Below are 16,823 nucleotides of genomic sequence, written 5' to 3'. Positions count from 1 at the left end.
CCTGGAGGGGAGAGAAACACAAACACACACACACAGAGAGAGTGTGAGAGAGAGAGAGAGAGAGAGAGAGAGAGAGAGAGAGAGAGAGAGAGAGAGAGAAAGAGAAAGAGAGTCACTCAAACAGATACACAGAGAGAAAGAGAGACAGAGAGAGAGGGAGAGAGAGAGAAAGAGAAAGAGAGTCACTCAAACAGATACACAGAGAGAAAGAGAGACAGAGAGAGAGAGAGAGAGAGAGAGAGAAAGAGAAATAGAGTCACTCAAACAGATACACAGAGAGAAAGAGAGACAGAGAGAGAGAGAGAGAGTCACACACACACAATCACATATACACTTAGAAAAACTGTTGAAATACAAAGTTAATTCAGAAGAGTGCATAAACCAATGGAAATATCCCTACAAGTGATTGCAGTTTCATGACTCAAAGACACAACCCAAACTATGCAGTGCTATGCAAATGCATCAGCACTGCTCACACTACCTCCACCCACATAATTATGAAACTCGTGGATTCATTTTTTTATTCCCTTCTTCACACAACAAATGTCCATGGATCATGTCAAGAAGTCATGGAAACTGTCATATCAGATGGTATTTTGGCTTCACAAAAGTCTGTGACTGTTACTGATCTAAGTTTTTTTTTTGCCATATTTTTTCTTTCTTGAAGAAGTGTGTCAGCAATGTCAGCCAAGTTTTCTTTTTTATCTTTCTTTTGTTTTCCTCACACACTGCAGGTCAGTGTGTGTGTGTGTGTGTGTGTGTGTGTGTTTCTGTGTGTGCGTGTGTGTACTGAGGTCTGACAATGTGTCTTGGCTGTATGTGAGACGTGTCACTTTGAAGACTGCTCTTTCTTCACAATTAAAAACAAAAAAAACAAAACAAATCTTAATCTCTGAACAGATATGGCAGCCAAATTAACCTCTTTTTTTTCATTAATTTACAAGCCACACACAACAACAATTCACACACATATATATTTTTTCACCGTCATCAAAACTGCTCTGTCAAAAATGAAAAAACTCAATCATGTCTCTACATGTTAGTTTTTTAGTATGTGTTCATGGTGAGGTTTCATGGTGAGCTCTGCTAAAGCTGACTAAAACAGGTATACAAATAATCTTTTGGTGATTTATTGTAATCTCACAATAAAAACAATGAGAAAAAGGCAGTCGTGGCCTTCTGGTTAGGGCTTCGGGCTTGGAACCGAAGGGTTGCCGGTTCAATCCCTGACCAGTAGGAATGGCTGAAGTGCCCTTGAGCAAGGCACCTAACCCCTCACTGCTCCCCGAGCGCCGCTGTAGCAAGGCAGCTCACTACTCCAGGTTAGTGTGTGCTCACCTCACTGTGTGTTCACTGTGTGCTCTGTGTGTTCACTAATTCACTCAGGAGACTGAGATGGCAATGGCAGAACCTTGACTTTGTGTTTAGTAAACTATTTTTTATTTTTTTATTTTTGATCTAGACTTTCACTGACTTGATGATCCAATCACCTTTAGTGTCTTAGCAGAGACTGACAGATTTCCATTGAAAATGTTCAGGTTTTTCTTGGGTTTCATGATACCATCCACCTTAATAAGGTTCCTAAGGCCTTTGGGAATAAAAACAGACCCACAGAATCACAGCCCCTCCACCATAATTCTCATTAGGCATGGAGTTCTTTTCAGTATAGTCATTCTTCTATGTACGTCAAACCCACCTAAAATATTTCTTGCCAAAGAGCGCAATTTTTATTTAATTTGACAATAGACCACAATTCAGTACCTCCTGCCATTTACATTGGTAATTAAATGACAGGGAAGGCTTTTACCTGGCATGCCCTCTAAACCCTCTTTCTGTAACTCAACAGTGACCCTCTTTCTGTAACTCAACAGTGGTTCTTATGGAATTGTTTGCTTCTCTTACCATCCTTCACACTGTGTGTAGGGGCAAAATAACCATGGGTCTTTGTCCACGCATGTTTGTCACATTCTCAGTTGATTAGAACCTTTTATTTATTGTTTCAACTGTAAATAGTGGCATTTTCAACCAAGTACCTAGTTTGTATTCCCTGACAAATGTCAACACACTTTAAATTTAGTGTATTCTCTTGTCTTTCCCATGTTGAAAAATGACCAGGGGATATATCCTCTGTGTCACTTTATTTGCATAGTTTAGTGAAAAAGTCATGAACTACTCCTGAAAATTCACACTCTGATTAACTTAGAGAAGTTGAATAAAAATAGGAAAATGCTTCTGTTACATTTTGTATATAAGATTTTCTAGGGATGCCAAATTGTGGGCAACGTGTTTTTGATAAAAACATTTATTTCTTTTTTTCCCTTTCCTTTTTACTCAGAAACAAATTCCTTCCCTTCAAGGTTGGATTTTTACTCATTGTTTTCATTGTGAGTTTACAATAAATCACCAAAAGATAATTTTATATACCTGTTTTTAAGCCAACTTTAGAAGAGGTGCCAATCACTCTGGAGGGTACTGTGTGTATATTTATAGTATAATATGAAGATATTATAGGGTACTCAGGGTAGGATACTGTGATATATACTACAATGACAATAGATTGGTAATTTAAAGCATTAACTCACTTAATGGAACATTAATGTATATAATGTTACATGAAATGTTTTTTATTATTATTAGAGAAGATGGACCTTCCAAGCATCACTCAAGAGGACTTTAATCTAAAATGTCTCAGGAACTACTGAAACCGTAATGGGGGAAAAAATGTGATTAAGGCATCTTACCAGAGACGCTGGATAAGTGTGGAAAGAAATCAACCTTCATGCAAAATAGCACAGAGACATGTTCTGACTGTTGTGTTGGTGTCTGAGGTTCCTTACCGGAGAAAGGCGATAAGAGGGAATGGAACCCTCCTGCCATCCCGGTTCTGCTCTGGCTCAGCTTGGGCTCCGTCCGCTTCTCACTGCTGCTGTTGGTGCTGCCGCCACCGCTGCTGTTACTCCCTCCTCTCCGCACACCACCCTCTCCTCCTCCTCCTCCTCCTCCTCCTCCTCCTCCTCCGTGGAGAGTGCCGTCATCCTCCCGCCGGTGGCCCTTGTGGGGCTTCTGCAGGTGGACGCGGGCGTGGGCCACCACCTGCTGTAGGCTGCGGAACAGCTTCCCGCAGTCGGGGCACTCCCAGGGGCCGCCCAGCGAGGCCTCGGACGCGCCCAGGCCGGAAGAGCCGGAGCCGGCCGAGATGTGGCTGTGGTCGTCCCTCTCCCTCCCAGCACTGCCGCCCGTGGTGGTCCCGGGGCCTCCCAGGCCCCCCAGGTAGGCCCGCAGCTGCTCAGCCTCCCCGGCCACGGAGCCTCTGGGCTGGGGGAGCGGCTGGTGGGGCTGGTGGGGTCTGGACCGGGACTTCTGCTGCTGCTGCTGCTGCTGCTGCTGCTGGTGGCTGTGCTGTGCTGCCGCCAGGCTTCGGGCCACCAGTTGCCACATGACCGCCTGGTCTGCTGCGTCGCCGCCGGCGCCGTGGGTCGCCTCGGGGCCTCCGCGCTCTTCCCGGGCCCTCTCTCTTTCTCTCTCCCGCTCGCGCTCCCTCTCGCGGCGCTCGCCGTTGCCCATCTCGGCCACCTGGGCCACGGCCTGCAGCCTCTCCACACAGCTGGCGCCCTCGGCCCCCGGCAGGCCCAGGTAGCTCAGGAGGGAGGCCTTGCCAGAGCCGGAACCGGCGGCGGCCGCCGCCACAGCCGCGGCCAGCTCGCGTTCTGCCCGGCTTCCAGACCCTGCTCCACCACCTGCTCCACCTCCAAAAGTGCCACCCCCTCCACCGGCGCGAGCCAGCAGGAGGCTGGAGTAGAGGGCGCTCAGGGACTGATTCCTGCCCCTGTTCCCCCCACCCCCACCGGAGGACTTGCCTGTCGGCCCATCGGCCACCCCCGGCGTGGGTCCGAGGCCCAGCCCGGCTAGGCCGGCCTTCAGGCCCAGCTTGTTGAGATGCACCTTCATGTGGTTCTTGAGGAACCAAGGCTCTTTGAAGCCGCGGCCGCACACCTGGCACTTGTGATCCAACGAGTCCTTGTGCTTGCGCATGTGACCCTTCAGGAACCAGGACTGTGTGAAGCGCTGACCGCACGTCTCGCACCGGAAGGCGGGCAGCGGGGCAGCCCCACTGCCCTGGGAGATGACAGCACTGACGTTGGCACTAGCCTTGGCACTGGCCTTGGTGCCAGCGTTGGGACTGGCGTTGAGAGCCGTGATGGCGACAGGCGTGTTGGGCGGGGTGGGATTCTCTCGAGTCTGCTGATAGATAGATAGATAGATAGATAGATAGATAGATAGATAGACAGATAGATACTTTAATGTCCCCAATGTGAAATTTCTCTTGGACTCCACAAAGCTCGACCCAGTAACAAAAGGACACACAATACGCACGGACTCACACACACAACAAGCACGGACATTACAAAGAACATATGGCACAAACACAGAGAACAGAAACCAACCTGGGGGGAGAAGGGGAGCGTTGATGTTGTCCTTGGCGTAGGTTGGGCCACATGGTGGTCGCGTGGTTTGGTGGAGGGAGCCGGGTGGCTGTCCAGGAGATGGGCGGCAAGGCGCTCCTCCTGGCTGGCAGAGAAGGGGCACAGCGTGCACTTGTAGGGGTTGTGCAGGATGCGCGTGTGACGCGCCAGCTCGGACGCTGTGCGGAACTTTCCTTTGCACTCGTTGCAACGGAAGGAAGTGGCGGCGACTGTTGCCGCGGCAGCAGTGGCGGCCATTGTCATCTGGGCGGGGTCTTCCAAGTGGGAGGGGAGCAACGGGGTGAAGGCAGCTGTGATTGGTGCCTCTTTGGTCGGGGGAGGGGTTAGGGAGGGGTTCTGAAAGGGGTCAGACAGGAAGTGAGGGCTGAAGGCAGTCTGGAGGGAATCTTCATGGTGGATTGTCTCGACTGGGCTCAACTCCAAACTCGGTTCTGGACTGGTCACTCTGTGGTCCAGACGTGGCTCTAGTTTTCGATCCATAGTTCTTTTCCTTCTGTTCCTCCTTCGGTCTGGACTGATGTCCAGACTGATGTCCAGACAAGCATCAGGGCTTCGTCCATCTAGACTTCCATCTAGATGTCCATCCAGAGTCTGCTTGAGACTTTGATCCACGGCACACTCCGGGGTCGTCACCAGGCTCCGTTCCTGCGGTTTGTCCTGCCCGGCGGTCGGCTTGCAGGCGTCTCGTCCGGCATGGTAGAGCACGGTGGCCCGGCGCTGGCGGTCCAGTCGGTGGGCGCGGGCGTGCAGCGACAGGATGCTCTGGAAACGGAAGCGCTTGCCGCACACGCCGCACGGGAAGCGCAGCGCGGCGCCCCCTGGCGTTGCGGAGGGCACTGCCGCAGTAGACGTCACCGCGCCGTCCCGACGGAACAGCTGCAGGTCCAGCTCACCGGCGGCGTCGTCGTCCTCCCCGCAGGGAGCCCCCGGCGCGGTCGCCGATGACGCCGCCGACAGGGCCATCTCCAGCGCCACGAAGCCCGTCACGGAGGAAACGGATGGCGGAGTGCCCGGGGGGGACTCCCTCGGTGGGGGGGGCCCTGCGACCGCACTGGCCCCCTCCCCGGGGAACAGCGCCACAGCCGGCGTGGGAGAAGGTGGCGCGGACATCTCCTCTTCCTCCTCCTCTTCCTCTTCCTCCTCGTCCAGCCCCTCCACCTCGTCTCCGAAGGCCTCCCCGTTGACCGCCGCGTCCAGCTGGTGGTTGCGGAGGCAAGGGAAGGGCGAGAGGGAGCCGTCCTTGGGGGCTTGCGGGCTGGGGGCGGTGGAGGACTGCGGGCTGGACTCGGCGGCTGCTAGCGGGCTGTGGTCCAGGGAGGGCATCGCCGGAGGAGAGAGGGGGGGCTCACAGGACAGAGCCAGCACACACTCCGGAGGCGAATCCATACTCTGACACAGAGAGAGAGATAGATGAGAGAGAGAAAGAAAGAGAAATGAGAGAGAGAGATTAGGAGAGAGGGAAGGCAGGGAGGGAAATAGAGGGAGATAAAGGGTTGAGAGACAAGAGACAGAGAGAGTGAGACAGGGAAAGAGGGAGGGTGATGAGAGAAAGAAAGAAAGAAAGAAAGAAAGAAAGAAAGAAAGAGAGAGAGAACAATGGGACAAAAGAGACGGAGAGAGGAAGACAAGAAAGTGGGTGGGTGACAGAGAGAAAGAGGGAGAGACAGAGATAGAGAAAAGGTAACAGGCAAATGACAGAAAGAAAGAGGAAGACAGGTATAAATAGGGAGTGATAGAAAGAGAAAAATAAGAGAAGGAGAGAGAAGAGGTAGCAGAGGCAGAGAGAGGGATGGAGAAATGAAGGGGGGGTGAAAGAGAGACAGAGAGAACCTTCTATTGCTACAACTCCACTTTCGTCATGGTAAATTATATGTACATTTTCTAATTAAATATTTAACATTATTGGAAAGAGAAACATACAGACAAGAGCTAGCACAGTAGGAGAAGATAGATAGGGATACAATTATGTAAGATATAATGTGTGTGTGTGTGTGTGTGTGTGTGTGTGTGTGTGTAGCCCAGACATACCAGTTAAGAGTGTAAGCCATGCTCCGGTTGTCAGGTTGAGCAAGGATACTCTTCTAGGATGGTGATCTCTGTGACCACCTCTTTGAATTCCCTGAAACACACACACACACACACATACACACACACACACACACACACACACACACACACACACACACACACAGAGACACATACATACGGTCACACTGGATGACTTCATGTTTAGGCATGTGAGAGAATGGGAGGTGTGTGTGTGTGTGTGTGTGTGTGTGTGTGTGTGTGTGTGTGTGTGTGTGTGTGTGTGTGTGTGTGTGTGTGTGTGTCTGTGTGTGTGTGTGTGTGTGTGTGTATAAGCATGTGTGTACATGTGCATACATGTGTGTATAGATTCTTATATAACCTGAACATTTGCATATATGCAGTTTCACAATTGCACACATGTACTATAGTGGGAGTGTGCATGATATGTTTCATATGTCTGTATCTCTCTCTCTTTATTATCACTCTCTCTCTCACTGTCTCTCTCTGTGTGTGTGTGTGCGTGTGTGTGAGAGAGAACATGGGGCACAACAGGACACCGACTGTCCCAAACAGGATGGGCGCGAGATGTTTGGACTTCCCCACACACCCTTCCTGTCCACTCATACAGTAGCTGTTTAAATTACAAAAAAAAATTGAAACACACACACACACAAACACACACACACACACACACACACACACACACACACACACACACACAGAGAGAGACACAGACACACACACACACACATGTGTCATATGTGTGTGTGTGTGTGATCAGCCATGTCTGACAACAGATAGAGCCCCTTAGGGGGACACATAAACCACACACACACACACACACACACACACACACACACACACACACACACACATACACACACAGTGACACACACAATCTCTCTCTCTCTCTCTCTCTCTCTCTCTCTCTCTCTTTTCAAAGAGAAACCTAACACCTGACCTCAGTCATTATGCAGGGCCATGCATGAATGAAAGGCTAGAGAAGGAAGTATAGAAAACACTACACATGCTAGATGACATCACTGGTGGTTGTATTAAACAACATCTGTTGAATGCTGACCCATCTGTGTAATGGTGTGCATATGTGATTGTCTGTATCTTTGTTGCTATCGCTGTATATATATATATATATATATATACAGTGTGTGTGTATGTGCGTGTGTGCGTGTGTGTGTGTGTGTGTGTGTGTGTGTGTGTGTGTGTGTGTGTGTGTGTGTGTGTGTGGTTCTGCTTAAGTTTGTCTATACATTTAAATATATTTATGTGTACATCTGTGCTTGCATCTGTCTGTGTATGTATATGCACCTGTGTGTGTGTGTGTGTGTGTGTGTATGTGTGTGTGAGCTGCATGTATGTATCTGTGACTGTGACAGTGTACTTGGATGACAGGGCGACCAACTGAGCCAGTTGACATTTTAGCTCAGCCATGACTCACTGGGATATCACACAATATCAATCACACACCCTCTCCCTCTTTCTCTCCCTCCCTTCATTTCTCTCTCTCCCCCCCCTTTCTCTATGCCTCTCTTCCTCCTCTTTATTCCTTTCTAACACACCATTGTTCCCTCTCTTTCCATCTTTTTTTCTTTCTTTCTCCATCTCTCCCTCCATAGATTCATTCTCTTCCCTTCCCCCCTCTCTCGCTCCCTCTATTATTCACTAATTTTCTTTCATTCTCTCTCCCTCTCTCCCTCCTCCCTTTTCTCTCTTTTTTTCTCTGGCAGCGGTGCCAGTTGGCACGATGCCACGGAATGCTGATATCAGCTGGTAGATTGGGGCCTGCCAACATGGCGAAGAGAGAGAAGGAAGAGAAGAGACGAAGATAGAGAGAACAAGAAAAGGATTGAGAAAGACAGAGAGATAGAGAGAGAGACAGAGAGAGTGAGAATGAGAAAAAGAAAAAGAGCAAGGAGAAGGGGCAGAGAAGAGACATGCTGAACAGATTTCATTATTTGCAAACACTTATCAATTTAGCAGCGACGGTTGAAAAAAAAATGTATCACAGAAAGCAACGACAAGTAAATAAATGGTAAAAATGGCAGATTGCAGACTGGCAGAGAGGTTACGGTGTTAGTTTGACAGTATGGCTGGCCTGATGGTATTATCATATGAATATCACCGTTGCATGGCATTGTTCCGCAATCGCTGCCACTGCCGTGTGTGTATGTGCACACATTTGCATGTATGTGTGAGTGAGTGTGTGTGTGTGTGTGTGTGTGTGTGTGTGTGTGTGTGTGTGTGTGTGTGTGTGTGTGTGTGTGCGTGTGTGTGTGTATACATCAATGTGTGTCTGACCAGCCCTGTCATGCCAATAAAGCTTTGTGTGTGTGCATGTGTGTGTGTGTGTGTGTATGCGTGTGTGTGTGTGTGTTTGTGTGTGCGTGTAGATGAGGATGGAGATGAGGTGCTAGACAGTGGGGGGAGGGGTGAGACGAAAGGCTTGGCAGACGGCAGGAGATAGATAAAAACCCACACATGCACACATAATTCAAATACGTTTTTTAAAGACGCCGAGTTGGGGGAGCGAGGCAGGGTGCAGGGGGGGGTGCAGGGGGGTGGGTGGTTGGCTGGTTGGCTTGCCTTTCAACACGGGCTGAAGCTCATTGGCATAGGCACTCATGCACGAGATTCGCACATGCCGAACACCTTTGTCTCAGCAAACAGCGGTGTGGAACCCTGACATGCCGAATCTCACAGCAGAGAAGGGTAAATCAACACCAACAGCGATTGCACTTTCCAGTAGCCTGTCTGGGTGGCCAGGCAGGAGTTCAAAAATGTGGAGTAAATGTTTCAAAAGCAAGTCTAAACTTCAGTTTAATACATTGTATGGTTTCACTGAATATAATCATTTCATAGGTACACGGTTGCACACAGGCCAAAGATCAACAAACCGAAAATTGAGGTTTATTTCATATATATATCTAAATAGTCCAAAATTTGAATATCAATAGTGACAAAACACATGCAGGGCAGCATCTAAGCTGAGACCCCATGGCATTAAACCTCACCCTGTTCTTTCCTGTTGAGTTTTGGCCACCAAACTGCAGACTTTAGAAACCTCACAGGTCTATCTGAAACGATGCCACAGGTGAGAGTACTCCTCTCTCACAACGTTTGGGTAGAACATATCTAAATTTACAACCTGACCTGGTATTGTTTTATTTTTATTTAACCAGGTCAATCATGGGCCAGTATCATTCATTCACTGTGACGCAAAGAAATGGCTTATATGTTGCTAAAACGGAAAGGAGACATAGATTGAAGAGATAGACCCTTGAGGGTTGCCATCTTTAAATCTCAAAGCGTTGTCCGTACTCTTCCCATGTAAGCGCCTCTTCACATTTAACCCAAATATGCGTGCGTGCGACAGAGGGAAAGTTCTTTGGTGTTGCTTTAACCCAAACATGTCTACACAGTAATTCTTCATCTTCCACGACTGGAAGATGTCTATGCACAGCTATCGACCTAGGGCTACGATTTTGTTAGTAAACAATCAGAAACTGTTTGCAAAGTGCTACATAAATCAAGATCGTTGTTATTATTATTATTATCATAATTATTATTATTATTATTGTTGTTGTTGTTGTTGTTGTTGTGACTATGTCCCTGGCACTGGTGATGACCAGCTGACAGCATGGGTAGAATAAGAAGCAGTCACATGTAGTCCTATGTGAATATGAGTCCTCCAGCCCTCAGGAATGGCTAGTGGTCTAGTAGTAAGGATGTGTGTGTGTGGTTGTATGAGGACGTAGGTGTGCATTAGTGTGTGTGTGTGTGTGTGTGTGTGTGTGTGTGTGTGTGTGTATGTGTGTGTGTGTGTGTGTGTGTGTGTGTGTGTGTGCAAAGATGTTTCATGTCCCCATTAATACTGCGTGTTGAAGGAAAGTAGAGAGAAGTGTGCGTGCGTGTGTGTGTGCTGAAGGAAGGTAGGGTGAAGTGTGTGTGTGTGTGTGTGTCTCTGCATTTAACCCAATCGGTGAATTAGTGAAACACACTGCACACAGTGAACACACAGTGAGGTGAAGCACACACTAATACCGGCGCAGTGAGCTGCCTGCTTTAACGGCGGCGCTCGGGGAGCAGTGAGGGGTTAGGTGCCATGCTCAAGGCCACTTCAGCCGCGGCCCACTATTTCCCCAAATGGGTCATTGTTATGATTTCTTTGACAAATATATGCGTACAATCTGGACATACCTTTGCATAGTAAAGCAGCCAAGGAAATTGCAATTCATGATTTTTACATTAAGGATGCGATACACAAGTGATTTTGGAAGCACCATCTGTCTACAGCAGCTAGGCTATGAGCCTCTGGTTGGATTACATAAGGCTCTACAGAGGTGCATGTAAGTGTAACAATCTGGTAGACAGTCTATATATAGCTTAAGTGGGTGTGTTCAGAGTAGGTGTATGAATGAATGTAGATCCCTCAGGAATGGCTAGTGGTCTAGTAGTAAGGATGTGTGTGTGTGGTTGTATGAGGACGTAGGTGTGCATTAGTGTGTGTGTGTGTGTGTGTGTATGTGTGTGTGTGTGTGTGTGTGTGTGTGTGTGTGTGTGTGTGTGCAAAGATGTTTCATGTCCCCATTAATACTGTGTGTTGAAGGAAAGTAGAGAGAAGTGTGCGTGCGTGTGTGTGTGCTGAAGGAAGGTAGGGTGAAGTGTGTGTGTGTGTGTGTGTGTGTGTGTGTGTGTGTGTGTGTGTGAACGTGTGTAGGTGGTATAAATAGTTTGACTATGCATACTGTTATAAATCTGGCTGGCTTTTTTTGCCTCTGGTCACACAGCAAACTTCCCTGCAGACTGGATTCATTTCCTGTACTTCACCTTTCCCTGAACTCTCCCCCTCGCCACTATACACACTACCCCCTTCCATCTCTCCCTCCCTCTCTCTCAGTCTCTCTTCCATGAACCGAACCATCCTGTAGATGTTTCCCCTGTCCTCTTCTACCCTCTACTCATCCCCCTGTTCCCTCTCCTCTCTCTCAGTCTCTCTTCCATGAACCGAACCATCCTGTAGATGTTTCCCCCGTCCTCTTTTACCCTCTACTCATCCCCCCGTCCTCTTTTACCCTCTACTCATCCCCCTGTCCTCTTTTACCCTCTACTCATCCCCCTGTCCTCTTTTACCCTCTACTCATCCCCCTGTTCCCTCTACTCATCCCCCTGTTCCCTCTACTCATCCCCCTGTTCCCTCTCCTCTCTCTCGCACGCGCTTCTTTCGTTCTCTACCTGAGGATGTCCACTTGTGCTCATATATTTTTATATTCCCACGGTCTTAACCCCCCCCCCCTCTCTCTTTGTCTCTCTCTCTCTCTCTCTCTCTCTCTATATATATATATATATATATATCGTATGTAACACATACATACATTTTTCTTTTTGCTCTCTCTCCATTTCTCTCTGTGTCTGTCTCACGGGTGTCTCACAGGTGTACTTTCATCTCAGGACTCCTCCAACACACTCCCTTATTTTTTTGCGCTGTCTTCTCCTCCTCCTCCTCCTCTTCCTCCGCCACCCTTTCCCTCGATGGCTGAGTGCTAATAAGCTGTCTCAAACTGCTCCACGCTGACTGACCTCAGATCAGCTGTACCTGCTTTATAATTATGGACATGACTGACTTCACACTGCGTGTGTCTGACCCTAGATAACCCTTTCATTTTAAATGCATATGGAGAGTGACCCCCCTTTTCTAAAGAAATCCCCAATTGGAGAAATCTCTTTTTAAAAAATAAAAGATGGATCTTCTTTGTTTTGTTTTGTACTTCATGGGCATTCCCTGACTTAACTGTTTCTATTTAAGGCATCACAGCTGGTTGCTGCTTTATGTTTTTAGTGAAATGAGAGTGTGTCAGGGAGCTGACTTTTTTTTTTTTAATTCACTGATTAAAAAAAAAGACAGAGCATCACCAGAGGATGACAATCTTCTGGAGAACGCTTCACCCAAACATACCACCCACTCACCCTCAACACACAAACACACACACACACCATCTTCTCCTAACTGCCCACCCCCTTTCTACTGCTGCACCGGAACATCCTGCTGTGTTGGATGGGGTGGCACATTTTAATGGGCCCTATCTCAAAGCAGCCATGGCATGCCAATAGTGGACACAAAAACACCAAAAGAACACATCGTCATTAACGTTGTGAATTGTTAGGCAAATGCTGACTTGTGCTGGGTATGCAACAAGTGAAGACGCAAGAGGTGGAGCACTGTGAAAGGACTCTCGACTTGTGTGTCTTTGTATGCATGTGTGTGTTTGTGTTTGTGTGTGTGTGTGTGTGTGTGTGTGTGTGTGTGTGTGAGAGAGAGAGAGAGAGAGAGAGAGAGAGAAAGATGAGCATGTTTGTTACCATAATGTCTTGTCTTTTGTAAGACACGACATACACAATTAATACTAATATATTGTGTATAACACATGGTAAAAGTGAGAAAAACTACACAAATATGGACCACCAACTCTGATTATGGTTATATTACATTTGCATGTTAAATAGCCTGCGCCTCTTTGCTCACTCTACAGTGTACAACCGGTACAACCCTTTGCTGTGCACTAGGCCAACAAGTCTCTTCTCCATCTGTGTGGCACCTCTGTCTAACACGGACACACGCAACACAACGCTGCCATGTCCTGACCCAAGACCAACACTGCGAATCTTCACAGGCACCGCGTCGCTTACACATAGTACTCAAGGGCTCTGATTCAGACCTGATACAAGAGGAGGGGGGGAAAAAAGACTGACTCCAATATGTTACTGTACAGTACAAGTGGTGGCAACAGGTCAATGCCATAAGACTTGGTTATGTCAGTTACATGCTGTGATTATGGAGGGGTGATGTTTGGCATGGCCCTTTTTCTATCTCTTTTGCTTAAAATGTATGCTTGTGCATGGGTACTAGTCTATCCAGAGAGTGGAATAAACATGCTGTGGATGGCCTAAAGCAGACCGATCCACTTTGTCAATTGTGGTTAAACTCCTCCATAACAGGTCTTTATATGCCATCTGTTTATGGTCTGCAAGTGAGCTCCCCAAATGGACTCATCACAATAACCATTATTACAAAATTGCCGGACGTCCAGGGTTGTAGCGTGGAGCTTTCAGTTGTGCTGTGACTAATTTCAGGGTAGTTGTGTGCTCAGAGCAAAACAAATAGGCAAAGGGGATGTGCATAATATGTCGCACTACAATTCAAACTTCACCTTCTGTTTTTAAGGTCAGTACAGCTGTGCTTTCACTGTGGGGAGGCAATGTGTACACCGGAGTCTCTCTCCAACAGAGTGTTAATTGCCGCAATTAAAGTAATCAGTGGTTTGGTGAGTAAACTCTGAAGTAGAGCTACCCTTCAAGAAAGCAGGAGTCGCATAGGAGACGCAGTATGTACAGTATGTGTGTACTTGGAAGACTGCACTGAGATGAACTGGCAAACATGACATAATGAACAGATTAAGGGACCAAAATGCACGTTGGTTCAATCTAGTTTGAAAGTAATATTCATCTCTCTCACTTTCTTTAAACGAAAAAAACTTCAATGGTGGTTTAAAATAAGAATCCCAAGAATAAGAGGCATTCAGTCCCTGGCAGACACTTGCATGCCAAAGAGACGCAGATGAAAGAGGCAGGCTAAGGAGCACGAGAAAGAGAGCAAAACTGTACCCTCAGTCATGCCCTCAGAAGATTTTGCTACGACTCAGTACACCCTTTCAGCGAAACGAATATTTTTGTAAACGTTGCCCCGTATGAAAGATGAGTTCAGTATTATTTCACTTTAACGTTTTTTGGGTTATGGGACGGCATTATGTATCCGGACGACATAGATGACACGTCTGCTTCTTATCTCGAGAGGAATTTCCTCCGCGCCCCTGTGATGTGCGTCAATAACGTGCAACCATTTTCACTCGCTTTTCTCCCCCTTCTCTCTCGCGGCCATCTCAATTAAAAAGGTACATTAATGAAATAAATAATTACCAACAAACAAATACTAATGCAGGGTGCAATCCTCGCCAATACCAGATTTAACCGCTTCGATGCTTTGGTTTGCAAGCGTATCATCGTTCAGAAAGAACAATATACACTATCTTAAACAAATATTTCTAGAATCAGCAGACGTTTATTTTTAAACGCTCTGATGGGAATGACGGGGCGCTGAGCTAGCGTTTAGATCTGACTGTACGCCGGGTCCATTTTCTTCCTGAATTTCTTTCAACAAAAGATTAAGGGAGGGGAAAGGACACGAGTATGCGAGGGGAGCAGGAGAAAAGTGCCATCATGGGTTTCATCTTGAATTGCAATGCCAATCCATCCACCATCACAAAAATAGCTGAACTACAACCAACCAGCCCCTCCGGTGTATGACAATGAACAACTTTTGAACGTTGACTTAAGCAGAAAGCCTAAAACCCAATTTTCCCCGACTCAGTGACTATTAACAACTTAGTCCATGTTTTGAATAGATTCAGTGTTACAGTTACGCGGTCGCTACTTAGAGTGAAAACACTGTAGCGTCAAAAGAGGTGACTACCGGAGCTAGTAGGCTACTCCAAAGAGGTGACGTTAGGACAAGACGGGTTGTGGTAATCGTAGGTAGTAACTAGTAGCTCTATTTATGCCCAAATTGCTACAATATGTATCGCAACTTGGAGTTGACGCTCGTATGTGCTCCTATCCTAGACAAAAGTCGATATTTCTCAACAGTGCCATACTTTACGCGTCTTCCAACAAAAGAATTAGCCAAGCTAATCACCCCGCTACATTTAAGATTTATTCACAGTGCCCAATCCTCAAATCATTCATCACTTGTTCCTCAACAGACACAACGTCGATAGAGAACGTCATCTTTAACACCAAAAGCTCACGTTTCGACATGTCGAGTACATCGAGTACTCTTTTGAAATACAAACTACAATCACTCAAAGTTCAGTAGCATGTTTTTGATTCATGTAGCCAGCCTGATGTCCTCCTTGCTTACAATCACAAGTCTTGCTAAAATACAATCACAGACCATGCATTGTGCACGTTGCAGTATTCAAGTTCAGCATTAAGATTGAAACATAGCGGAAACTTTGTAAAAGTTCGATGGTTATTATTTAACAAACGATGCGTAATGCCCGACTTCGGAGAGAACACCTTTTTTTTATAAAAGACAAATTATACCTGAATAATGATAAATAAATGTGTTATCACAATTTAACCTGCAATGCAACTAATTTGGGCCTAATCTAAAGTTGCGACATTTTCTTGATCCATATTCGCATCATCGTTGCCGGCAGTTTGGAACACATAGCCTGGCGGTGGGATAGGCGCACATAGCCGGGCATCATACATGACATACACCAAACTGCACAAGTGTGTGTGGCTACATGTATGCACTGAACAGCACGCATATATGACCCGCCAATCACTCACATCGTACGCATGCTAGCTGGATGAAACAGAGTAAAACTACTACATTAAGAAAAAAAAAAACATATCTATAAATTGTTTAGACAATACTGATGATGGTTCTATACTGATTATATCCACAGGAAAAAAAGTCGTCGTCAGATATTTGGTTGTTTGTAAATGTAACAAGTATGTCATTTTGGGAAGCCTGTAACCGCACTATCAAACGGAGTGTATCCATCTTATCATCTATAAAGGTGCATGTATATAAATATTGATACATTTATCTGTATTAACTATATATTCCTGATGAAAGTAAGGCTCAATGTACTTACGGGAGAGGCGACGATGAGATTAATGACAAGACACGTCATGATTACGTTTCACTTGAATTAAATACATTACGAGTTAGGGAAAAAAATGGAAATCGGGGTTGTTGTATACAAGCATACGCCGTTTCCCCCTCCCTTGCTCTTTCTCTTCTCCTCCTCCTCCCCTCTTCTATCGCACGTCTCTCTTGCATTTTTTTCGCAAAGATCCATTTATTGTGTAGTCGTGAGTGAGTGAGTGAATGAGAGAGAGAGGGAGAGAAAGGGAGCGGTGATAGAGTGGAGTCTGATGTAGGTTGCAAATGTAATTAGACTCTTTCGGGCACCATTTTAAAACATTCCCACATGCGGGGCAGCTATCACTCTCTCGTTCGCACAGCATCTGATCTATAGGACGGCAGGATAGGCTTCAGCAGTGCATTTGGGACACATCTCAAATATTTAAACTATTCTATTTCAAATACATTTGCCCCTAATTTGGTCCATCAGAAATGCGTGTGGCATTTTGATATATTGTTGCTTTGCAGGTATCTGGTGAATCCCATTATGTTGTTACACAATTCTAATAAACAGTTTAGAC

At 46.6% G+C, this 16,823-nt stretch overlaps 1 protein-coding gene across 3 annotated transcripts in view; it reads right to left on the bottom strand.

The window, feature by feature from the left end:
- Positions 1–16,501, bottom strand: part of znf219 (zinc finger protein 219) — a 21,128-nt gene extending 4,627 nt beyond the window's left edge. For 2 of the 3 annotated variants that reach the window (XM_042069136.1, XM_042069139.1), the window contains exons 1-5: positions 16,250–16,501; positions 6,513–6,603; positions 4,446–5,873; positions 2,838–4,242; position 1 (exon numbers count right to left, since the gene is read on the bottom strand). The exon at position 1 is cut by the window's left edge. In XM_042069136.1, the coding sequence (XP_041925070.1) occupies position 1; positions 2,838–4,242; positions 4,446–5,870 (2,831 nt within the window). In that variant the 5' untranslated portion in view covers positions 5,871–5,873; positions 6,513–6,603; positions 16,250–16,501. The remainder of the gene's footprint in view (positions 2–2,837; positions 4,243–4,445; positions 5,874–6,512; positions 6,604–16,249) is intronic. The other variant, XM_042069138.1, reaches the window with a different exon arrangement.
- Positions 16,502–16,823: the final 322 nt, after the last annotated feature.

This window comes from Alosa sapidissima, chromosome 18 (assembly GCF_018492685.1).
Source record: "Alosa sapidissima isolate fAloSap1 chromosome 18, fAloSap1.pri, whole genome shotgun sequence".
Taxonomy (NCBI): Eukaryota; Metazoa; Chordata; class Actinopteri; order Clupeiformes; family Clupeidae; genus Alosa; species Alosa sapidissima.
The sequence above is the reverse complement of the archived record's forward strand: the minus strand, read 5'-3'. Positions and strand labels throughout refer to the sequence as shown.